The sequence below is a fragment of the Lathamus discolor genome, chromosome Z (assembly GCF_037157495.1).
Source record: "Lathamus discolor isolate bLatDis1 chromosome Z, bLatDis1.hap1, whole genome shotgun sequence".
Lineage (NCBI taxonomy): Eukaryota > Metazoa > Chordata > Aves > Psittaciformes > Psittacidae > Lathamus > Lathamus discolor.
The window spans coordinates 110052985-110076475 of NC_088909.1; the positions used below are offsets into that span (position 1 = coordinate 110052985).

General features: G+C 47.2%; 2 protein-coding genes, 1 long non-coding RNA gene and 3 other non-coding genes across 6 annotated transcripts; 1 reads left to right on the forward strand and 5 right to left on the reverse strand.

Moving 5' to 3' along the window:
• Positions 1 to 4684: 4684 nt before the first annotated feature.
• On the reverse strand, positions 4685 to 8114 carry CZH18orf32 (chromosome Z C18orf32 homolog). Its single transcript, XM_065663182.1, has 4 exons — positions 8030 to 8114; positions 7329 to 7431; positions 5498 to 5749; positions 4685 to 4875 (listed from the first exon to the last, which is right to left on the reverse strand). The coding sequence occupies exons 3-4, from the start codon at positions 5723 to 5725 to the stop codon at positions 4801 to 4803; spliced, it is 303 nt and encodes a 100-aa protein (XP_065519254.1). The 5' UTR covers positions 5726 to 5749; positions 7329 to 7431; positions 8030 to 8114; the 3' UTR covers positions 4685 to 4800.
• A 301-nt stretch (positions 8115 to 8415) lies between these two features.
• Positions 8416 to 11994, reverse strand: RPL17 (ribosomal protein L17). The gene is made up of 7 exons (XM_065662878.1): positions 11938 to 11994; positions 11524 to 11576; positions 11392 to 11432; positions 10313 to 10447; positions 9703 to 9801; positions 9005 to 9196; positions 8416 to 8506 (listed from the first exon to the last, which is right to left on the reverse strand). The coding sequence occupies exons 2-7, from the start codon at positions 11561 to 11563 to the stop codon at positions 8459 to 8461; spliced, it is 555 nt and encodes a 184-aa protein (XP_065518950.1). The 5' UTR covers positions 11564 to 11576; positions 11938 to 11994; the 3' UTR covers positions 8416 to 8458.
• Positions 8860 to 8931, reverse strand: LOC136006104 (small nucleolar RNA SNORD58). The gene has a single exon (XR_010608967.1). It is a non-coding gene; the product is annotated as a small nucleolar RNA SNORD58 (small nucleolar RNA).
• Positions 9473 to 9546, reverse strand: LOC136006106 (small nucleolar RNA SNORD58). Its single transcript, XR_010608969.1, has one exon. It is a non-coding gene; the product is annotated as a small nucleolar RNA SNORD58 (small nucleolar RNA).
• On the reverse strand, positions 11657 to 11724 carry LOC136006105 (small nucleolar RNA SNORD58). Its single transcript, XR_010608968.1, has one exon. It is a non-coding gene; the product is annotated as a small nucleolar RNA SNORD58 (small nucleolar RNA).
• A 1703-nt stretch (positions 11995 to 13697) lies between the features above and the next one.
• LOC136005418 (uncharacterized) lies at positions 13698 to 21062 on the forward strand. The gene is made up of 3 exons (XR_010608772.1): positions 13698 to 13773; positions 18258 to 18354; positions 20446 to 21062. It is a non-coding gene; the product is annotated as an uncharacterized LOC136005418 (long non-coding RNA).
• The last annotated feature ends 2429 nt before the right edge of the window (positions 21063 to 23491 follow it).

Consider the following 23491-nt stretch of genomic DNA (forward strand, 5'->3'; position numbering starts at 1 on the left):
GCGCGGGGCACGCCGGGAAGTGTAGTCCTGTTTGGGGGGAGGCCGGTACCGGACCGAGGTGCTCCAAGCGCCTGTGTCCAACCTGGCCTTGGGCACTGCCAGGGATGGGGCAGCCACAGCTTCTCTGGGCACCCTGTGCCAGCCATCGCTGCTGCCTCTGGGACAGAGGAGGCTACAGAGATGCTGCGAGGGCTGGAGCAGCTCTGCTCTGGAGCCAGGCTGAGAGAGCTGGGCTGGGGCAGCCTGGGGAAGAGAAGGCTCCTGAAGGGGAGACCTGAGAGCAGCTCCAGTGCCTAAAGGGGCTGCAGGGAACCTGGAGAGGGGCTTGGAGCAAGCTGCTCCAGTGGAAGGGGTCCCTGCCCGTGGCAGGGGTTGGAGCTGGAGGAGCTTTAAGGTCCCTTCAACACCAAGCGCACTGGCGCAATGATCTCCAAGGTGATTGTTGTGCTGGCTCTATAAATGTCCAATGGCTCCTTCAAACAGGAAATCTTTCCCAGTATGATCAGCCCAGAGCATAATCCCATTATCACGGTGTGTGATGCTAAATATGCAGCCCAGTTCTTACACACACCTGTAGCTGGGCTGTGCAAGCCAACAGCACATGTGCAAAGGTGGGGCGCAAGCGCTGCATACATATTGCCACGTAAAGCAAATACCTTGGCACAGGGTTTGGCCTCATGCTCGTATGGTGTTTTATCAGACCGCCACAGCAATAAAAACTGTGCAGAGCCAACAGAGTGGCTATAGAACAGGTAGGGCTGTGTGCACAAAGGAGCTGAAATACAAGTATTGCTACATCTCCCTACATGTAAACACTCCACATTTCAAGTAGGTTATGTTTCAAATACAAAGAAAGATCAAGAAATATGATCGAAAACCACTTCTAAAGCAAGAGAGTCGCAGTGTTCTAGGCCATTTCAATTAAACTGCTGCAGTCAGGTTCAGTGCAAAGCAGAAGTAATGACAGGCTGTGAAACACAAAACATGGTTTGGTTCAGTGAGCGTGTTCCAACAATCAGAAAACTGCACAGCAAAGGTAATCTCTTCTTTCATGTCATTCAGTTTAATGAAACAATTAGTTCTCATTGAAGGCAGATTTAGTTAATCTAAAGTGTAAATTGAGTTTCTTGTCATTTCCTTTACCTGCAGCCTCTGAAAAAACTGCTCTGTCAGCAATCATGTTCCGCATTGTGCAGAAATCAAGGAGGAATGACTCCAAGGACTTAAACTCAGCAGCATGCCCAGCAGCTCCCACAGGGCTGGGGCGTGATTGCTGCATTCGGGTAATGACAGCATATTGTGTTCCTGTCATTAGATGAGCTTTGCAGATAGAACTTAACTGTATTCTGTGAGCACATCTGAATAAAGATCATTTTCCACAGAATTCGTTGTCAGCTTAGACATCCTTGGAGGCTGATCCCGTTCAATTTAACCTGCCAGAATTTCCTTTGCTTGCAGAAATCAGGCCCATCAAAATAATCAGCAACATAAAACTTTCTCAACTTCAAGAATTTTTTACATATACTCCCTGGATTTTTTAAGATGTACTTCAAGAAAATCCATGTCTCTGGCAGTCAGCTACCTATGCAAACCAGCATATAGAAGGTACTATATCACATCTAGACCTTCCCATGAAGAAAAAAAGTATTTTAAAGGAGTTGATTTGAATAATTTTTCAGATATTTTCAAATATCATTGTTTCTTCCTGCATAGTATTCAGGTAAGACCAGACAGCTTTAATGCTGAAGATCTTAGGACTAGATCTGCAGAACTCTAGTCCCTAAAGATTCCTACACTGCAGTTTCCTAAAGGTCTTTGGCATAAATGAAGCTGTTCCTTGGCCTCATAAATCTTAGTAGACATCCACTGCCATCATTAGGTGCCTAGGCCCTTCTGTAAACCTTGCTTTTAGTAACAAATATATGCAGATTTTCTCAGTTAAATTTACTTGATATTGTTCTCTCGTGTGTGGATTTCCTTAATCTCTGCCTACTTACTTTTCTCAAGGCTTTGTGTGCTTCTTTGTCTCCCAGCAGATGATCTCCTGCACCCCTGCCCAGGTTCAGGCAGTTCCTTTGCTTTTTTACTATTCACAATGCACAACAGGATTATTGACCTGTTCTTGGAAAATTACAGGAACAGAAGAGTTGCTGCACAAATCTCCTGCCACGACTCCCAGTGAAGTGCCTCATTCCGGAAAGTTTTGTGATGTAGATTACTCCTGTGAGTATTAAACTGCAGCTAACAGAAGCACCAAAACACCATCTCAGAAAGCATAAATTGCGCAATTTTACTTGCATTATCTGCCCATTTTGCTTTATGCAGTCTCTCCAGTAGTGGTGTTTAAAACTGGTGTTTAAATAGCACACAGCTAGAAGCCTCATTCAGCCTGCAGTCTGATTTACCATAGTTTATCTTCCCTGTTACTGTCTGAAGCACTTCCTTGTATAATTATAACCCAAATAATTAATTATGCACACCATAGTTTATCTTACCCGTTACTGTCTGAAGCACTTCCTTGTATAATTATAACCCAAATAATTAATTATGCACACTTCATAATCAACCGCATACACTGACAAAGAGCCCCAGTACAGCTCTTGCTCTACTTTTTGTTGTGTTCGCAGCTGTTAGAGGTGAATTTATTACTCCAAAACTTGTGTCTGTTTAAGAGATGCCCAACATTTCACAACAGTGGCTAAGGTTACCTGCCCTGGGACAAGAAACACTGTGCAAGGGATAATCTTGACAATGCAAGAACTCATGTTCAGCTGCACACCTGCAAGGACTCGCTTCTCCAGCCCTTTGAAAGGTGCTGTGCCTTACCCCAGCTCTGGAGTGCCTTTTTCAGGCAGTTTACTCCTTTCTCATCACAAGGCTATTTCAGATAGAAGTTCCAAGCTTTCAGATTTAGAGCATGAGCTTTGACAGAGGAATTTACTGTTTGGGGTGAGGAGGCGGTTGATTTGTTTAGAAAACCCAATCCACCACAGCAGAGATTACATCCACACTCTACCAGGTGAAATTCTGATGGACAGGGTTGGGATGGCTGAATGGCTATGGTTATGATTCATTGCAACAATATGGGTGAAATATTCAAAGACAGAGGATAAAAACAATTGGAAACTAGCACAATTCCTTCACTTCCACTTTCCAATCCCTGTTGTTTCTACTACACAATCCACACAACACCACCTGTGAGAAGTTACAGGAGTGTACATTTAGTATTGTTATCTTTTATTGTATGAATTACACCCTCTGTGCATACTGAAAATAATAAAATCAGGTTTCCATACCACAAAGAGCAGGAACTTCACCAGCCTAGGAGAAAGTTGTAGCTGTGACACGCTGATCACATGAGGGTAATGTTCCAAGGATGACGCAAAAGCTCTTTAAACAGCAATACCAAATTCATTTCCTAAGACTAGCTGATTAAGGGAGAGCAGACAGTTATTAGGCAGCATCTTACTAGTTTTCTGCAATGCATCTCATTACATGATTAATGGTGTAACAACAGGGGCCCGATACCCAGCTGCATACAATGTGAATCGGTTCACACAACATCTGACAAAACCAGGTACCAGCAGGACACAATACAGGCATTTGGCTGGCATCAAGCAAGTCTTCAGAATAATTACCTTCTAGGAGGAAATGTGGCCACAAGAACAAGACCTGACCTCAGGAACAGTTCAAAGATTACATATATGCCTTTCTAAACATACTTTTGGGAAAATGGTAAATCCAGAATGACTGAAATGGTTTTGTCTGGAGTCTTTCAATGAATGCTCTGGTTTGGCAGAGAAGACAAACCATGAAGTATCATTTCCTTACTGAGCACATGAGCATCTAAACTGCTTCACAACTACAGTAGCACGTTGGGAGGCAAGTCTGTTCCAAAACACATCTTCCCAGGAAGAGGCAAAGCTGCACCTCTCTAGTTCACTTTCTCTTTCCCAAAGTCAGTAGTTTTATGATCTCCTTCCTGCAGCCTGTCTCCAGGTTTTCGAAGATTTTGCTACTACTTTAGATACTTGTAGTTCAGAAGCCTAAGAACAACTGTATGAAGTAACTTACTTTCAAATAAAACCCTGGTTTATTATCATTCAACTTCCACAAGCACTTTGAAGAGACTTTAGTTGGATGTTTGCTTGTTCAGTTGTTTTTTTTTAAGACAGAACTGCACCATTTTAAACCACTGCAACAGAATACAATGCAACAACTTCCTTGCATCATGCCCCTGCTGCTCCCCTTCGGGAAAGAAAGGCACAATGTTTCAAGGAAAACAATTAATGGAAGTATGAAATCAAGACTTTCTGCTTTTAGCAAACTAAGTTAATTCTGCATGCAGCATAATTCCTTTACCTCATCCACAGATTTAACATGAGAAATCTAACCTCTTTTTAACGATGATGCTTCTGCCACAGTGCAATTCATGGCTCTTTAGCAAGCAAGAGCAGCTCTAGTTTTCAAGGTGAAAGCCTGAAACTAAGATGTTAAGATAAATTTACCTTCCAAAGCCTGACTTAGTCATAAGTTATTGAACCTAAACTCTAATCACACCAAATCAATTACAGATGAAAAGTAGTTCCAGCAAGGAAAACAAAGAACTTCGGTTTTTAAACATTTTAAATTAAGAAATGCGCTAGCTGCCATTTGAGTTTGAGTGGCGGAAGAGACCTTCTCCTGTGAGTGATAAGGGCAGTTTATTCAGCTAAAATGTGCAAAGAAAAATGTCTCAAAGTGGGAGCAATATTACCAGTTCATATTGGACACAAGCAAATAAATTATGAATTAATTCCTCTAATCCGCTTTCTTGTCAGAAACTTCTGTGGATCTTTTTGTAGCGATTCCATTTGCAACGCCATTACTTTCAAACTGCAAATAAAAGACAGCATCATTAATGGGATGTCAAAAAAGGACTTTGCACCTGGAACAGTAACAGCTGGTGATGGAAATGGCTTTCAGAAGCAAGGCAGGGGAGATCCTGAAGAAATCTGCAGCAAGAACTGGAACAGAGGCTTCTCAATAGATTTACATATCATTACTGCTTCAGGAGCCAAAAAAGCAGAGATAACAGATGCAAATCTCTGCATTTTGTTAGAGAAGATAAATAATAATGCACAATTTACACACACCAAATATCTTCACACATTGCAAGTGAAAGAGCTGGCTGAGGAGGGTTTTTTTAGTTCTGCTTCATGTATCTGGTGTGATGTACTTGTTATTTGACTTCCTCCATCTCCCAAAGAATAGACAGTCATTAAAAAAAACAATAAATTAGCTAAGCTGTTTCACAAAACAGGTGCATTTCTTATCCTTCCAAGACCTACCAAATAGCTGAAGCAACTATTCCTAGCTGTATTTCTACCACTAAATCCCTTTGCTAAGAAAATAGCCATAAAAACACTTATAACAACCATTTACTCTTCTGTGGTGCCCACCCTGAACTATCACCAGGCGCTTTTAATCCCCAGCTAGCTGAATGCATTAATCTTACTTTATAAATTCCAGAGTCATCCTCCTGATCTCTTTTTGTGGCTGAAGGTGCCCTTGGATTTCCAGTGCTGCCCCCTTGACCTTCTTTTGTGGCTGTTGTTTCTTGCACAGCTTTCTTGGGCCATACGCGCTTCACAAAAGGTGCGATAACGGGATAGATATAGGGCTCAAGGAATTTCTTGTAGACCCAAAGGAGAACAGGAATGACAATACAGGGAATGCACACCATGGCTTCCTCTTGTTTGTGACAAAGCTGGAGAGGGGAAAAGAAAAACAACTTAGGATGACAAGGTTCTATGCTGTGAGGTATGAAAACAGTCTTTAATGAATAAAGACTGTAGTTGATACTCATGTATGAAAGACACTTTAGATGTAGAATTCTTTAACCTTAGATTCTTCAATTATTGTTCTGGATTCAAAAATGCTGTGCATTACAATGTTATAAAGTTCTCAACAAGACAAACATTCTTGGCATTACAAAAAAAAAAGTTTGCTATTAATTCATCAGTCCCATAGCAGGAACTCCAAAAAAAATTACAGAGAAGTTTTTGCTTAAACCACACAAAACTAGTTTGAAAAGCAAGCTGCAGGTAACAGTCCGCTCCTTGCTATAGTGAAACAGAGGGGACAAAAGGTTTGTTTTTCTCATTCCTTTTTGACTTAAGGTGAAATTAAATGGCAGAAATCTGGTTCATCAGACAGTATGCCGCTACTGAAGGGCAGAGAGGTGGGAAAGTGTAACAGAATCCTAGTCAGGACTTGAGAAAAGGACAATAGCACAGAATCATGGAATGTTTTGGGTCGGAAGGGACCTTAAAGCCCACCCAGTTTCAACCCCTGCCACAGGCAGGGACACCTTCCACTGGAGCAGCTTGCTCCAAGCCCCTGTGTCCAACCTGGCCTTGAGCACTGCCAGGGATGGGGCAGCCACAGCTTCTCTGGGCACCCTGTGCCAGCACCTCAGCACCCTCACAGGGAAGAGCTTCTGCCTAAGAGCTCATCTCAGTCTCCCCTTGGGCAGGTTCAAGCCATTCCCCTTGGCCTGTCTCTACAGGCCCTTGTCCCAGGCCCCTCTGCAGCTTTCCTGCAGCCCCTTTAGGCACTGGAGCTGCTCTCAGGTCTCCCCTTCAGGAGTCTTCTCTTCTCCAGGCTGCCCCAGCCCAGCTCTCTCAGCCTGGCTCCAGAGCAGAGTTTCTCCAGCCTTAGCAGCATCTCCATGGCCTCCTCTGGCCTCGCTCCACGTCCCTCTTGTGCTGCTGCCCCAGAGCTGGATCAGGGCTGCAGGGGAGGTTCTCCCCAGAGCGCAGCAGAGGGGCAGGATCCCCTCCCTGAGCTGCTGCTCACAGTCTGGGGGCGCAGCCCAGCACACGGGGGGGTTCTGGGCTCAAGTACTCACTGAAGCCGGGTCATGGGGAGCTTCTCCTCATCCAACATCTCCAAATGTTTTTCAGGGCTGCTCCATCCAGTCTTCCCCAGCCTATGTTTGTGCCTGGGACTGCCTCAACCCAGGGGCAGGACCTTGCACTTGGTGGAATCCCTTTTATCCCACACTAATTCTGTACCATCAGATGAACTATCAGACAATAAATCCTTCTCTCTCTTCCCAAACCAGGAATATGAGACAATGTGAATGAACTCATCCATTAAAGCCATTCAGAAAGGCAATTCATCTACTCCCTCTGCCAGATACCAAATTTCCAGCAGGGTATTGCAGGTATATCCACCAGCTAACAAACATGCCTGAAGGGGGCACCTCAGCCTGCCCTCGAGGAAACAGCAAGCTTCTCTGGAGCCACTTCATGCCAAGATACCAGCTGAAAAGTACGTCATACCTGTGCCAGATGGAAAAGAAAGCCTCTGGAAGCGTAACACTGGTACTAAGATAGCAAAGTTCCGTTCATGAGGTTCTTCTGCGGTTTGGCGGTGCTCTGTGGCCTGGTTAGGAGGCAATTTTTAGGGAAAAAAAAGAAGAATAGGGCAAATGGTCACATTTTAATGAATAGCTTATTTCCCTGTGATACAAGCTTTTGTACCACAAACAAAACAGCAGAAAGAACATGCGTGACATGGCAAATTCAAACGGTCTTTGTTCTGTATGTTTAATTCGGTTGTTAATTAACTATTATGGAAACAAAGCAAGGGCGCACAGACAAAAGGTCGGGTTTTCCTTCTCTTCCCACAGAGGATGAACCAGTCCAGAAGGGCCGGTTCACACAGCACGTTCCGGTTCTGCAGCCCCGGAGCACTCCCCGGTGGCCAGCACAGCCCTCCCGCTCCATGCAGCAGTTTCCGCCCATCCCCGTTCACGTAAAGCCTGGAGAGCGGGGCCTTCCCGACTCGGTGAAGCTCCTCAGAAGAGCGTTCAGACCGAAGCGCCCCGCACCTCAGCAAGAGCTGCGCATGCCGGGGTACACCCGGTTAACGCAGCGGAGCAGCGAGCCGCCGTGCAGCCGCGATGGAGGGAGGCAGAGCACGAAGGGGCCAACAGGTAGCAGCCGCAGCCCCGGTGGTGCCCGGCCGGCCCCGCACTCACCTCAGCGCGCCGCAGCCCAGCACCGCTACCGGCCGCCTCAGCCCCCGCACCGGAAGCGGCCCCCGAGCGTCCGGCCGGCGCAACGCCCAATGGGAAGTGGTGGCGTGTACGTCACGTGGTGCCGTCCCTCCCCTTGAGAAGCGCCTGCGCGCTGCGCTGCACACTGACAGCGGGACGCTGCGTGCACGGCTGTAAGCGTCCCCCGTTAATTATCCCGGTTAATTAACTCGGATTATGGGTGAATAACGCCCGCACGGCACCGTCATCTCCCCGGCTGAAGGAATACGAAGAGGGCAGGGCGAAGGGACGCGCCTACCGCAGGCAGGCAGCCAGCACTCCCCCCACACCCTGCCTCACAAAGGCTGAGACACACAGAGCCAAAGCACTGGAGTTTATAGTATTTATTTCTGTACATCTGCGGCAGCACGCTTACTCCCGAGCCATGAGCTTCTGCTTCTTCAGCTTCTTCTGGGAGATCTGGAAAACAAAGAGGGAATGGACAAAGTGAGAACAGGAGCCTACAGTTCCCCTCTCAAACACCCTATGAGCTCACAGCCACCCCTTGTACAAAGTTATTGGGATTGCAAGGGTTTCCTTCCCCGCTCACAAAACCACCCATCGATCATACCTGCACTTGTGTTTAACGGCATTTAGCATACTGTTAAATAACTGTCCTGGCAAGTACTAATTCACCTAGACAATGTGAACTCAACTTACAATTTCACCACAACACTGTGCTCCAGCAGAGTAGTGTAAACCATTCCCATAACAGAGACCTCAGAGAAGCCATCTCCCTCCTTCTCAATGTTGTGTTTACAGTAAACAATGAGGTCGCTCAGAATTGGCATGGAATTTTTTTTCACAGTTGTTCGAAAGGTGTCCTAAGATCATCATCACAGCAACCCATTCCGCTGCAAGCGATGGTGCACCAACCCTCCCATCCCTGGATGGTGACAAGAGTATGACGCTTGGTACCTTTTTCTTTTGAGCAACCTCCTCCTCCGGCTTGGGGACAATCTGCTCCTTCTCAGTGAGGATCATCTCGATGTGGCAGGGAGAGCTCATGTAGGGGTTGATCCTACCATGCGCCCTGTAGGTGCGCCGGCGCATCTTGGGGGCCTTGTTGACTTGGATGTGCTCGATGACCAGAGAATCCACGTCAAGACCCTGGGCAGAGGAAGAAATGAAACCTGTCACTGGGTTTTCCTCTTCACATCAATCACCTCTGCATGAAAAAAGGGAATAATCACCCCTCTACGCATGTTGGTGCTGGCAAATAGAACAACTGAACCTGGTGATGCCACAGTACTGGTTGTTTGCCAAGGAAGCACCAGCGTTAAGTTGGAGAACCAGACTGCACTGCCATGTGCCACAACAGATTTCGGAGAGAATACACATAACCAGAAAACAGAGATATGGAAGACCTCTCAAAAAATGATGCTGATGGCTCAGAAAAAAAAACTTCGTATTTTTTCACAGGTACTCCAAAGGTGTCCTAAGATACATCATCACCGCCATCAAACTTCCCAAATTTATGTCAGGAAGGTACAAACTGCCCCAAGATTTTGCTTTGTAGTTTACAGAAGCGCTAAACCACACTTGCTCCAGAGCCACCTTGCTGGGGAGTGCAGCCACACGGCCTGACACAAGTGCTCTGTGTCTGTAACACCCACCTTGAGCTCAGCATTGCTCTCCGCATTTTTGAGCATGTGCAGCAAGAACTCTGCGCTCTTCTTTGGCCAGCGTCCCTGCGTCCAGCCCCACTGCTTGGCCTGGAAGAAGAGGAAGAAGAATAAGAAGGGGAAAAGGAGGAGAAAAAAAAAGGGGGAAAAAAGGAGGGAGGAAATGAGGGAGAAATGGGGAAGAGTAGCGCGGGGGAAGGAAAAGGGCAGGAGGAAGAGGAAGGGGGCAGAACCTTTGTCCCAGTACACCACTACCTGTCCTTTATGCACTGTTAACTTACCATTACATTCCCTTGAAGGGAAACCAAAATAATTTCATTAATTACTTGACATTGCAAGTATGTGCAACACTTCCTGTATTAGAATTTGCAGTAAATAAGTGAAATCTTTTCTCTCTCTTGAGCAACCTGGCCTAGTGAAAAGTGTCCCTGCCCATGCCAGGGGTTGAAACTAGATAAGCTTTAAGGTACCATCAACCAAAGTAATTAAACTATTTTGTATTTTAATACAACCACCACCACCACCACCACCCTGCTCCTCACACTGTCTTTCCCTCCCATCAACCCACCACGTCCTCCCCTTGTTTCACCCCAGCCCTCACCTGGGCACATCTACCGACACCCCCGTTGTAGCGGCGGAAAGGAACGCACTGCTTCTTCAGGGTGACATCTTTCAGGTACTTGGTGGCCTTGCGGATGTGCATGCCCTTGATGGCCTGTGCCGTCTCACGAGTGTTCTGGCAACACAAAGCACAGACAACTTCACTTTAATGCCATCTTTCCAAGTTATAAACTGAGTAAAAGCACTCCTTGCTCCCTCCCAGATCTTATTTTTGCTACAATCACAGTTTAAAAGCATCACACACACACAAATTAATGTAAAATAACCAGCAACACTATATTTACTATTTTCACTACCTGCTCTTCCAACCCTTGTTATGAGTTTCACTACTGAACTCACAGTTCTGGAACATCTTTAGTGGTTTTTACCCTGTACCTCGATCTTTCCAAGCAGAAAAAAACAGAATTTTAGTATTTATGCTTTTTTTAACTCCTCTTTTGCCACTAACCCCCAAAAGTAAAGTAAGCACCTAAAGGATAAATCCTTACTAAAATGTCAAACATGACAGCTCAGGGACATGATGAGATAACTATGCAAAGAAACACCAAACTACATAGTTATCTGTGTAGAGGATTATTAAAAGGAGAGAAGTCCCAGGAACAAAAACCAAGTTAAAGCATCAGTGCTTCAGACAGCACTGAATAAGAGCATAAGAAACTAACTACAATCCCACCTGGTGATAATAAAAGATCAAAATCCCTTTTCTCCTGTGTAACACCAAGCAAAAAAGAATCTACTCGGCTCCACACTTGACCTCAACTTGAACGTTTCAGTAGTCCAATCCCTCCTGCTAAATTCCCTGCAAATGTTTCCCTACTGTGTTTTATCTATATAAGATACAAAGCTATTTAGGGCATACCATCTTACTTTTGGTCCTGGGGATGAAGACCACTACACGCAGTCAAACCAAACACAGGCCTTGACCTATGGTAGCACCCCTAAGTAACTACGTAAAGATATAAGAGAGTAAAAGACATGTATTTCAAAAGAAAACCCAACAAAATTAACAAAAATACCCCCCTTAAACATTGCGTTTTTTACTATGTGAATGCTGCATACCTTGAAATGCACTCGCAGGTTGGATCCCCGTGACTTGCACGCTACAGAGAAACAAAACCATTTTCTGGAATTAAAACCTTCATGGGTTCAGGAGAGCCCGCCGCGAACATTCACAAAACCTCAACAACTCACATTTCGTGGGGTTTTCCGGGTCCAGAGAGTAGCGCACCATCTTTGCTGCTCAACTGCAAAACAGACGTAATTGTAAATAACCTGTATTAAGCCTGTACCGCAGATACGCAGAATGTTCACCTCATGCCAACGAGCTGCTCAGAAACTACTTAACTCTTCACAGTTAAGTCCGAAGGTGTCCTAAGAAAATCATCACCGCAGCTGCGGCCTCCACCATAGGCCTGCTCCCTCCTCGTACCACCAGACACCCCCCGCTCCGCCACCTCCATCCGTCCCGCCCCGCAAATACCGCGGCCATCCAGCGAGGAGGACAGAACCCTTGTGCCCTCATGGCCTCCCCGGGGCTCCCTGGGCGGGACAGGCCCATGATGGGACTGGATTGAGAGCGCTCCCCCGCCGCCATCGCTTCCTTACCTCAAGGCTGCAGCTCGGAAAGAGGAAGCGCACAGCCCGCCGGGAGCCGGGAAGAGGCGCCAGCTCTCGCGAGAGGTCGGGCGCGATCTCGGCCAGGGAGCGTCGCTGAGGTGCGTTGCGAGAGCGGGGCGAAGGGCGCTGGAGGGACCGTCGGTGAACGGGCGGTAGTGGATGGGAGCGAGAGGTTGCTCCGGCACATCCCCGCTGTTGATCCTAAGCTCTGGAGTGTGGGGACACCAGCCAGTGCCTTTGTGTCCGTGTGTAGGAATGCGGGCGCTGAGTGCCTCCTGTGCCGGGCTCCCCTCAGCCCCAGGTCTAACCCCGCAAGATGGCAGCGGGCCCGTGCCTCAGGAGCTGCCTGCAGAGCCCTCACTGGCCGGGGGGGCAGACCGCTGCTGTCGGGGAGGGTGTCAGCGGAGCCTGGGAGAGGTGCTGGTAACCGTCAGCAGGGCTGTTTGCCCGGGGCCGGGGAGCAAGCCGAAGGGGTGCCGCTAGATGGCAGTTCAGGATGAGAATAGAGGAGCGCCTCGCTTGTCGGACGTCATGGAATGACAGTCACAGAGTGGATTGGGTTAAAGCGATCTTAAAGCTCCTCCAGCTCCAACCCCTGCCACAGACAGGGACCCCTTCCACTGGAGCAGCTTGCTCCAAGCCCCTGTGTCCAACCTGGCCTTGAGCACTGCCAGGGATGGGGCAGCCACAGCTTCTCTGGGCACCCTGTGCCAGCGCCTCAGCACCCTCACAGGGAAGAGCTTCTGCCTAAGAGCTCAGCTCAGTCTCCCCTCGGGCAGGTTCAAGCCATTCCCCTTGGCCTGTCCCTACAGGCCCTTGTCCCAAGCCCCTCTCCAGGTTTCCTGCAGCCCCTTTAGGCACTGGAGCTGCTCTCAGGTCTCCCTTTCAGGAGCCTTCTCTTCTCCAGGCTGCCCCAGCCCAGCTCTCTCAGCCTGGCTCCAGAGCAGAGCTGCTCCAGCCCTCGCAGCATCTCCATGGCCTCCTCTGGACCCACTCCAACAGCTCCACAGTATCCAAGAATACTTTATATCCATTTATTGTCCACATTTATATATAATACTTTATATGGTTTAGTGTGAGGTGTCCCTGTCCATGGCAGGGGGGTTGGAACTAGATGATCTTGAGGTCCTTTCCAATCCTAACTATTCTATGATTCTGTGATTCTATATATAACAATATACAAGAGATGAGACCAAAGAGAGTCAAATTTGTAATTTGCAACTGCTATTTATTGCATCATTCTTTTTAGAATATGAAATAATTACTTGTTAAAATAAAAGGTTTTTTTCCATTTTAGATGTGTTTGCAGGTAGAACTGCTTGGGAAATGTGACAAAGCAGCAGTTCAATTAAACCAAAACATTTCTTGAAAATTATAGCCATCTCCAGCAAAAGGCTCATCAAGAGCAGTTTGACACAGTGCATAAAAATCAAACCATCTTCCAGAGCAGCCATTAGTCTGGTGCCACCTCCCTGCCATGAGCGAGTCCTGTTCAATTCTCCATTTAGAAACAAGGAGAGCAAGAACACACTGTCCGTGTAAACGCTCTGACCTGGAGGCTATTTTCAGATCTCTTGTTTAGGGTAAAACCCCTCAAAGCTTTGAAGCTAGGATTTTACCCAGATGGAAAGAGGAAAATGTTTGAGCTATCACAAATAATTACATGGCTGGAAACTTGTAACAGTTCTAAACGTGGCTTCAGCTTTCCATTTCCCTGCCTTAAAATCTGACTTCTACTTTGCTTTCCAAGGGGAAGCTTTCTGCAGATTCTCCAGATAACTTCAAAGCACTGATCTCAAAGCAGGAAAACCTGCTGGGATGTGGGCAAGTATAATTTCTTCTTTTTATATATTAATTTTTTGTGAAAGAAAGAAAATTAGGGGCACATACTCACAAGAACGCACACTGCCTTTCAGTCAGAAATCCTTACTTTGAGATAGTTAAGATGTATTTTCACCAGTTAGCACTTCTGTCATCGTCTGTGGGATTAGAAGCCACTGAGCACCTCAGTGCTCTCAGCCATCTCAGAACAGTGGTAATGTGAAGAAGGATCAGCACTGCCAAAACACATGGACAACAGCCTTTGTAAGTGAAGCATTACTAAGGAAACATAAACAAAAAAAGGTGTACCCTCTGGGGACCCGTGGCTTCAAGGGAACAGTAAATATGTAAAAAGAGATCTGAGTGATGACTCCCAGTGCTTTCTTAGTGTTTCAGTTCTCCTTCCTATGGAACAAGAACAGTATTCCAAGAGCGTTAACTTTCCAGATGCAGTAAACTAAAGCTAGCAAAAGCTGAGGTCCTGAAACACTTCCAAAGCCTTCTCCACCATCCTGTGGGAATCTCCTCTCACAGTGTGTGTGAATCCTCTATCATTGTGCCTTTGGCACCTTTCTCCGTGTATTGCCAGTGAAGGAAATCGGCCTTTCCATGGGAAGCATCTTCACACACAGCCACTTCTTAGCAGCAAAGCACAGGAGCAACGAGGTGATCAGAGGAATCTGGAAGAGAGGTGTGAAATATAAGCAGCAGTGACACATGGTGGGAATTATCATATGGTCGTTGTGTTCATCACATCCGAAACAAAGAGGGCATGTTTTCTGTTACTTACGTTTTATGTTTCCCCACATGTGGAAGTGTTTATCATCAGCTGCTGAGGGCTTGCAGTGGTGCAAGTGCAGAGGTAAGGGCTTCTGTGGATGGCGTCAGGAAATGAGATGCATGTTCTCATCCTTGTTGGGAGGTTAACAACTGCTCTTGGAGGCAGCCTAACACAGAACTGAAGCTGAAATCAGGGCTGAGGCAGTTGAGCATGTGCCCTGTTGAGATTTATGCAGATTATTCCCCCAGTGCACCAGCTACCTTGGATATTTAGCTTGCATGAGCTGACTTGAAAAGAGCTTTTGGATTCTAAGCAGAAAATTAAGGCACCTAAGTCCTAAATCATGCTCCTGAAGACTCCTGCATAGGAGGCAACTGCCTCCTGGTCCTACCGGAATCTCTGCAGGACTTTACCTTAAACTCCCCTGGTGCCATCCCTCTCAGCTCCCCTGTCCACACCACCTAGCCCCGGTGATTGTGCCATGCATGTCCAGGAAGTCCTCACTCTCTTGGCAGGCACTGAAAGCAAAGATCCAACTGAGGTCATACCTGAACCATTCCTCTGCTCTGGAACCTCCTGCTGGGAGCATCCTCCCATGAAGGGCTCATCACAAGGGCAGCAAAGGTTTCTATCGTCTTCTGAGGCAGAAGCCTGCAGAATGGGATAGTGCCCATCTTGACCCAGCAGCATGGAAGACCCACTTTCAGTTTTCTTTCCTTGAGCGGTTTCAAAGCCACATCCTAAGCACGAGGACAGAGGCTGTTCTGTGGAAGAGATGCTCCCATGCTCCCTAATGCAGGTTTTCTGCTGAGAAGCCTGCAGTGCGTTGGCTTCCACCTCCCCTCTGGATGTGCTCTGTGGGCTGAAAGAGAGCTGCACCCGTTAACCTGCCCTGGAAGAGCCCAGCAGGCAGCGGGAAGTGTACAGGTGCAGGAATGCTGCATCACACAAGTCCTTTTATGAACGTACATGTGTAAACAAGCAGCTTTATCGGTCCTGCGGTAGTTCCCAAGCCAAATGTCACTCTGTCAGTCGGTCAACACCCTGGATAGCCACCATCCCTTAGGGGAGGGAGAGGTGAGCTCTGAAACTGGTTAGGGGTTTTCACAGCAGGTCTGGATCTAAGAGAGCTCACTTCTACCTGTAGGACCTGCCTGCAGCTCTGGAGTTCCACCACTGCCACAGCAGATGTGGCAGAAGCAAACCCCTTCTGGTACTTGCCAGAAGGCAATACTTTGATTGCGGTTGCCAAGGCAATACTTCATCACCTACTCTGTTGCAGCTCAAGTGCCTGTCAGCTCAGACACACATCTGCCTCTGCTCTTGCTTGGAGCCAGTAATTGCTAACAGAGGGGCAGGTAGAGCAACAGGAGGGTCCATATTGAAATCCCTGTGACAGATAGATCCAAAGGGGCTGATTGACCAAGCTTAACTCTGGCTTACTAGAACACATTGTGTATCCACTGCACTGTAGGAGGGGGGGTTGACTTGTTCTTTGCACGAGGATGGAAGCCAGTCCGTCAAGCTTTTTTGTAGATTTCTTGGCATTTATCTTACACGGTTTTTGGAGTCCAAGGGTTATGTGGGGATATTAACTGTCATTCACAAAATTACATACAAATGGGTTGCTTGTCCTAATGCTTAAGCAGAAAATCTTGAAGGAAAATACATTTTAAATTGAAACCAGCTTGAATGCTGAAACACTGAAGCTTTCCAGCCTTCAGACAGCTGCCTGCACCTCCTTTCCCTGAAATCCTGTCTCCTGACCAGCCTATGGAATCCTGCACTCCTCCTCCCATATGTGGGGCTTCTCCAGAGGCAATCTTTGCTCCCATTGTTTCCCTTTTCCTCCAACAACATGTGTACATGGGGTGAATTTTCCAGCTAAGCCACTCTCCACAGCAGTGTCCTAAAATGCACTGACCCAGGCAGCAAGTCCCAGAGGAAGACCTGTGGGCTTGGAAAAGGAGGAAATGCATCTCCAGAAGATGCATTTCCTCAGCATAAGTTACCCAGCATAAGAAGGTCATGGAGCTGTTGGAGTGAGTCCAGAGGAGGCCACAGAGATGCTGCGAGGGCTGGAGCAGCTCTGCTCTGGAGCCATGCTGAGAGAGCTGGGCTGGGGCAGCCTGGAGAAGAGAAGGCTCCTGAAAGGGAGACCTGAGAGCAGCTCCAGTGCCTAAAGGGGCTGCAGGAAACCTGGAGAGGGGCTTGGGACAAGGGCCTGTAGGGACAGGCCAAGGGGAATGGCTTGAACCTGCCCGAGGGGAGACTGAGCTGAGCTCTTAGGCAGAAGCTCTTCCCTGTGAGGGTGCTGAGGCGCTGGCACAGGGTGCCCAGAGAAGCTGTGGCTGCCCCATCCCTGGCAGTGTTCAAGGCCAGGTTGGACACAGGGGCTTGGAGCAAGCTGCTCCAGTGGAAGGGGTCCCTGCCCGTGGCAGGGGTTGGGACTGGATGAGCTCTAAGGTCCTTCCAACCGAAACCAGTCTGGGATTCTGTGATTTGATAAGATGGACTGACCATTGCCAGCAAAATGAGACACTACAGGAGTTTTGCTCTAGATCAGTCTTGGTCACTTGAATAGCTCAGTTATGTTCTGTATTCCTCCCTGTAATTTTTAAGAAGACATGGTTCCATAGAGGGCCAAAAGTTCCTTACTTAAGCAGATATATAACAAAGTTATTTATATACATATCTTTATATGTATGTATTTGTATATATGTGTACACATGTAAGTCATCACAAGTGTGTCATCTAAAATATGTGAACAACCAGGATGCTTTTGATTCCCTGTGAATCCTCCTAAGCCACAGGCAATTCTTTACAAGAAGAGGTTAGCTGCAGAGTCTGTTTCTGTTATATATACTGTACCCAGTTCAGGGTTGAGGAAACACCCAAGGGAGCTTAGTGTCATGACATCCATGTTTCTGTCCTTACTGTCACCACTGCTGAAACATGACACAGTAGGCACAGCACCTTCTCCATGCTGCTGGTGTCCAGCCAGCCAGCAATATGGTCAAAACAAGAAACCACAGCAATTGTTGATAGTGTCTCAATACTCAGCATTTTTGACGTATTATCCTAGAGCCATGAGTTCACCCGCCCCCTGCACGCCCACCTATGAGGGAATCACCAGTGGAATGCATCTCCTGTGTGATCAAATAACCTTGTGGCGGGGGTTTGTGTTTATTCAGTGTGTTTCTTGCCAGCAAGCTATTTGCACAGCTTCTGCAGCTCTGTGACTGCTTGTTTGTGGCTTTTGTTGCAAGAAATGGACCAGCCAATTGACTTGATGAGTAGGGCAGTAAATAAAGTTATCATGTAAGTGCCTGATCATAGACGCTATTCAAGATAAATGAAATCCTGGGCTCTTGTTTTCTCTAACCTGTCTAGCTCATAACCAAGAAGTACTGCTTTGAATATACTTTTGGTTAATGAAACCAAAAGTATCTCTGGCATTGGGGATATTGCCCACAATTTGCATCCATAGTTTAGTCACAGATTAAAATATGGGGAATTCTGTTTAAATATAAAATATTTTTTGTTTTCCTCTGAGGATGGTTGAAGCCTCTTCCTCTCCTCTGTGAGATGAAGAGGCTTCAACCTTTTTTTCTATGTCTGGTACATCTGCATATTCATCTGGTCTGATGAAGAGCTACTCAGAATCAGCTGATAAAGCACAATCAAACCTGTTCTTCTCTTCTAGGGGCTTCTGCACCTGCATCTCACTGCTGGTAGACACAGCACAGAGAGACCTGGGCATGGAACAAGGCAGAGATCCACTGGGAGCCTGGGAAATGAGGGTGAATGATGCCTATTAACACAACCAGTGCAAAGATTCCAGCCAGCAGACAGGGTTCCGTTCAAGGCATGGCAAGAAGCTTCAGCCCTGAATGTCTGCTCATCTAAACTTCATCTCCTCAGTGACACTTGCAGCATCTTCACTGATCACCCCAATGTGTGTTTTCTGTGTTCATTCTTTTCTATTCTGTTGTCAGAGATTTTTCCCAAGTTCCTGCTGTCCCCTGCTGTGTTGATTGCAGCATCTTCCTCTCCACAAGACAATGACTTCCCGGCTTTGATCCCAAATGTCACCTCTGAGGTCATCCCTCCCTCCTGGCTCTCCCCTCCCTCTCCCAACCATCCAGCTACCTCCTCCTTTGCTATTACAACAGCTCTGACACAAGCCCCCTCTTTCAAAGCCTTCCTTATGTGTCCATGCTTACTAATCCCCTATTTGAGCTGCCCTCCCCCTCTTCAGACTCTCCTCTCCACTCTTTTCCAGTGTGCGTGGTCTCGTCACATGCCATTGCTTGGGAAAGTCATATGATGAGTAGGGAGCGCTGGGCAAGGCTGTGGCAGGCATCTGCTGAACGTGGGGCCCTGCTGGGTAGCACACCTCCAGCTCCCTCCCCATGGCCACTGCCACCCCGTGACTCCATCAAATGCTGGACCTGCAGTGTGCAGAAACACGGTGCCGGGCATGGATGGGAGCTGAAGGCGTGGAACTGCATTGCAAATGCAAGGAAAGAGCATCACACACAGGAGGTGATTGGCAGGATGAGTACTGCACCCACGGCTCAGACTGGGCAAGTCTGCTGATACTGCTCCCCTGACCTGCCTGCCCAGCAGGACTCTGCTCACACATCCTACATTGTTGTCTGCTTAGAAAATACCACCCTTGCTCTCTACAGCATATCATAAAGTCATAGAGTAGAACCTTTAAATGGTTTGGGTTGTAAGAGACCTTTAAAGGTCATCTAGTCCAACACCCCTGTCATGAGCAGGGACCCCTTCCACTAGAGCAGCTTGCTCCAAGCCCTTGTGTCCAACCTGGCCTTGAGCACTGCCAGGGATGGGGCAGCCACAGCTTCTCTGGGCACCCTGTGCCAGCGCCTCAGCACCCTCACAGGGAAGAGCTTCTGCCTGAGAGCCCATCTCAGTCTCTCCTCGGGCAGGTTCAAGCCATTCCCCTTGGCCTGCCCCTACAGGCCCTTGTCCCAAGCCCCTCTCCAGGTTCCCTGTAGCCCCTTTAGGCACTCGGAGCTGCTCTAAGGTCTCCCCTTCAGGAGCCTTCTCTTCTCCAGGCTGACCTAGCCCAGCTCTCTCAGCCTGGCTCCAGAGCAGAGCTACTCCAGCCCTCACAGCATCTCCATGTCCTCCTCTGGACTTACTCCAACAGCTCCACGTCCCTCTTGTGCTGCTGCCCCAGAGCTGGATCAGGGCTGCAGGGGGTTCTCCCCAAAGCACAGCAGAGGAGCAGGGTCCCCTCCCTCAAGCTGCTGCTCACACTCTGGGGGTGCAGTCTGTTATTTGAGTGACTGTACAGAAAAGTTCTGTTCTTCCTATGACATGACCTTAGTTGGCTTGCCTGTCCTTGTCCTGGCAGTTCCTGTGCTGAACATCATCAGTGTCTGTACATTACAGGCAGAAACATGAGTACAAAGTACCAAGAAGTGTCCTAAGCTTTTCTTAATTAATTAGAGCCATTGCCTGTTCCTAATAATATCCGCACACTCAACACACACAATAAATATGAGAAGGTAGGCAATTAGGAAGAAGTGCCCAGTAGGTGAAGCAGAGCGTGTAAGTAGCATCCTCAGGGACATCTTGTTCGTCCTCATTGTCATACTGCATATGCTGTAAACAAATGTGCTAGATGTTCTTTCATTGAGACAGTGAGGATTGAGCCTGGATGTAAGCAGGGGATAATTGTCAGGTTCTCAAAGCAAAATGTGCAAGCTAGTGAAAAATGCAATTAATAATAGTGTTGGTTTATATTATTAACATAATAATATTATTACATTATACATTTTTATAATGTTATCTATAATATTTTATATATTATGATCAATAATAAATTTATTTAATTTTCTATATATTATTAATTAAAGCCAAAATCTGAGGAAAGCAGAAGACTCTACTTATCTCCAAGGATGGCTCAAGGCTTTCCCTTGTCTCCAGCAGATCCCAGGCTACACCCTGCTGCGATTTGTGAAGGACAAAGATTAAAAGAAGAGAGGAAATTAAAAACAGGGCACTGGAGCGCAAACAATACTAACCTTGGTGATACACAACACGATCTTGTGCTGCTTATTTCTGTGCCCCAAAGTGTTTGCCACAATTTCTCTGACAAAACCCCAGAAAATGCGTGGTTTAAAATGCCGTTCTCCTGTAACGTGAATCACAATCAAATACTGCTGAAGGATCTCCTAAACACCAGCCAGATCAGTAGTTGGTACCGTGAAGAGAAGAAGAACATGCATTAGCTGCCTGACGCAACAACAGCTGAATAAAGAATAATCTGAGATTTGTAACCATAAAACTTAGGTGCAAATTAGCAATAATGGAGAGAACAAACATTACATGTCTTTATAAGGCTTTGCTTTGTAAGTAACAAATTAATTGGTTTCAATAAATACCTCCTTTTCTTTCCTGTAGGCACTGGGGTGTTGAGTGGCATACTCAGAGTTCCCTCTTTTTTGTGTCCATCCACATTTATGGGATCCATTTTGGAAGCCTGAGTGCCACTGAGATCAATTTAGAGTGGATTTAAGAGTGCTAAAAATGATGATTTAGGTGGCTGCTTTTGGGTTTAGTCTGGGAAGTTTTTGGAAAAGGAGGAGATGTCAGCTTACTGATTATTCTCCCCAAATGACATCTTGCAATATCTTTTAGAAATGAGCCCAAAGACAGAGCCTGTGGCCTAGTCTGACAGACTGATCTAAGCAGGTAGGAAAGCTGCTGCCTGCTTTGACGGCTCTTATGATCTCTCCTTAAGCTGCAGTTCTTCTGATGTTGCTACCACATCCAGACTTGGGCCAGGTATTTCTGCAGATCTGAAGAAAAACATGTGGATATGTGCTCTAAAAAACTCCTTAAACCAAACAACTGCCTCCAAACTTCTCTCTGGACTTTCCAGCAGCTCCAGGCCCCACTTACAGAAAAGGGAGGGGGACCAGTGTTAGTCACTTATTGGGTTTTTTAATCTTTCCCTTTGCTGGATGCAGGAGAGTTAAAGCAGGAGCGCCACTGGGAGCTCACTATTCACCACAATATGAAGAGTCAATTGATCATGAACTGAGATGCTTCTCCAATCTCCCACTTAGGACAGAAAAGAGCAGAGACAAACATCCCCCGGGTACCCACAGCATTTGTGCACTGCCAATGGGCTTGGCTCCAAGTCCCTGTTCAAGCCCAAACATGCTCAGCGTTCATACAGCTTGGATGGAAAAGAGTGGGGTTTGGGCAAATGCGTAGAAAGAAAGGAAATATATGTCGTTCCTTCACACAGACCTAAAGACATTCTTGTCATTAGAGTGGATGGAGCAGGCTCACCACCCACCACTGGATCTTCTCTCTGACACAAAGCAGCCAAGTGGTCTGGATCCATCTCACGTACCTCTGCACGTGCTGAGAATGACAAGGCACTGAATTAGCACTTGTCTGCTTGGACACAGGGAATAGGCATCAGGACACACTGGGCTCTCACTGGCATTCAGGCTGTGCTCCTGCACAGCTCTGCTGTGGCCCGAAATGGTGTGTGATCACCTGAGGGTCTCTGCAAGAGCAGCACACTCTCAGTCAGAGTAACCTGGCAACTACTTCAAGGCATGGGCAGGGGTGAAAAGAGATTAAAATCCCCCTAAAAATCACTTCACGTTGCTTAGGCATATCTAGGAAAATGGCACAAAAAAGAGTGGCTAGGAAGAAGCTTGTCCTTGGTGAAGGGTGGTCCAGCAGCAGGACCAGGGTGCAGCTAGGGGGAGAGGGCAGCCAGCAGGAATAAAAGCCTTCTGAGACCCTCCCTGTGGATGGGGATGCCCGGAGGCAGGTACAAACTGTAACGTTCCTCCCTGTCTGACAACGTTCACAAGAATTAGCATTTCTCAGGAATGCAGGGATTTATTCTTCAAGGCCCACTGTATCCATGAGCGCTGGAGCCCAAACACTGCACCGACAGAGCATGTGCTTGGTAAGAACCCAGGAACAGATGCTAGCGGATTTAATGTGGGACAGGAGGCCCATTGCAGGTTTGCAGACTGCCAGCAGGGTCAGCTGTAAATATTCCCTCACAATCAAAGGCATTCATCTAAGGATTACATGCTGGGGGCTTTGTGGTAAGTAAATTTGCAACTAACGGGACCATTAATAGTCAGACAGTTTAGTTGCCATTTATTTTCCCCCTCAGTCATTTTTACTACATCTAAATACCATGGGGATGTAAGACTTGAATGATGTGGCATAAGAAATCAGCTTAGAAGAAGTAGGAGAAGGGGTTACCTCCAACAAAGAAAGCTCAACGGGAATCAAATGGGGATATCAATAGTGGGTAATGCCACTGAAGCATGTGAGCTGATTTCATAACCTAATGGAGATTAGCCCCCTCTGTAAGCAAGGTATCGAGGGTTATAATCATGTTCATGGCGGGGGGGTGTATACGAAAGGCTGAGGAGAGGAGGAGAGACTTTGTGGGTTGAGGAATGGATGTGAAACAAAGACACCATGGACTTTTTCCACCTCAGTTTGGTGCTCACAGAGCAAAAATACCCACAGCAGAAGCTGTGCCACATAAGTTGTATCTCCCCCCCTCTGCAGTAAGTACTGAGTATAAAGAATTAGTGGCGTGATGGGATGATGACAAGCCAAGAGGGCCCAGGCTGAGCAGGCACAGGGTGATGCAAGGATTAACCCAGGGTGTTATTTCACCACAGAGCTGCCTCTCCAGCACCACAGACCCTTTGGGGTGCTGTCAGCTCTGCGTACCTGTCTGATGGGGGTTCCTCCATGGCCCCAGCTCAGTGCACCCCAAAGCTGCCCGAACAGCACTTCCCTCCTCGGTTTCTTATGCAGCCCTGTCTCTACTCCTTCTCCCCATCATCTCAGCAACAAATTAGGCAGGTGGAGCCAAGAGGGCAACTAGCACCAATCCCATTAAAT

Coding starts and splice junctions, on each gene's coding strand:
- RPL17 (XM_065662878.1), bottom strand. CDS start 11,563: ATGGTGCGCTACTCTCTGGACCCGGAAAACCCCACGAAAT. Junction 11,433..11,523: donor CCCGGAAAACCCCACGAAAT/GTGAGTTGTTGA, acceptor GTTTCTCTGTAG/CGTGCAAGTCACGGGGATCC. Junction 9,802..10,312: donor GTGTCGGTAGATGTGCCCAG/GTGAGGGCTGGG, acceptor CTCTTCTTCCAG/GCCAAGCAGTGGGGCTGGAC.
- CZH18orf32 (XM_065663182.1), bottom strand. CDS start 5,725: ATGGTGTGCATTCCCTGTATTGTCATTCCTGTTCTCCTTTGGGTCTAC. Junction 4,876..5,497: donor ATGACTCTGGAATTTATAAA/GTAAGATTAATG, acceptor TTTTATTTGCAG/TTTGAAAGTAATGGCGTTGC.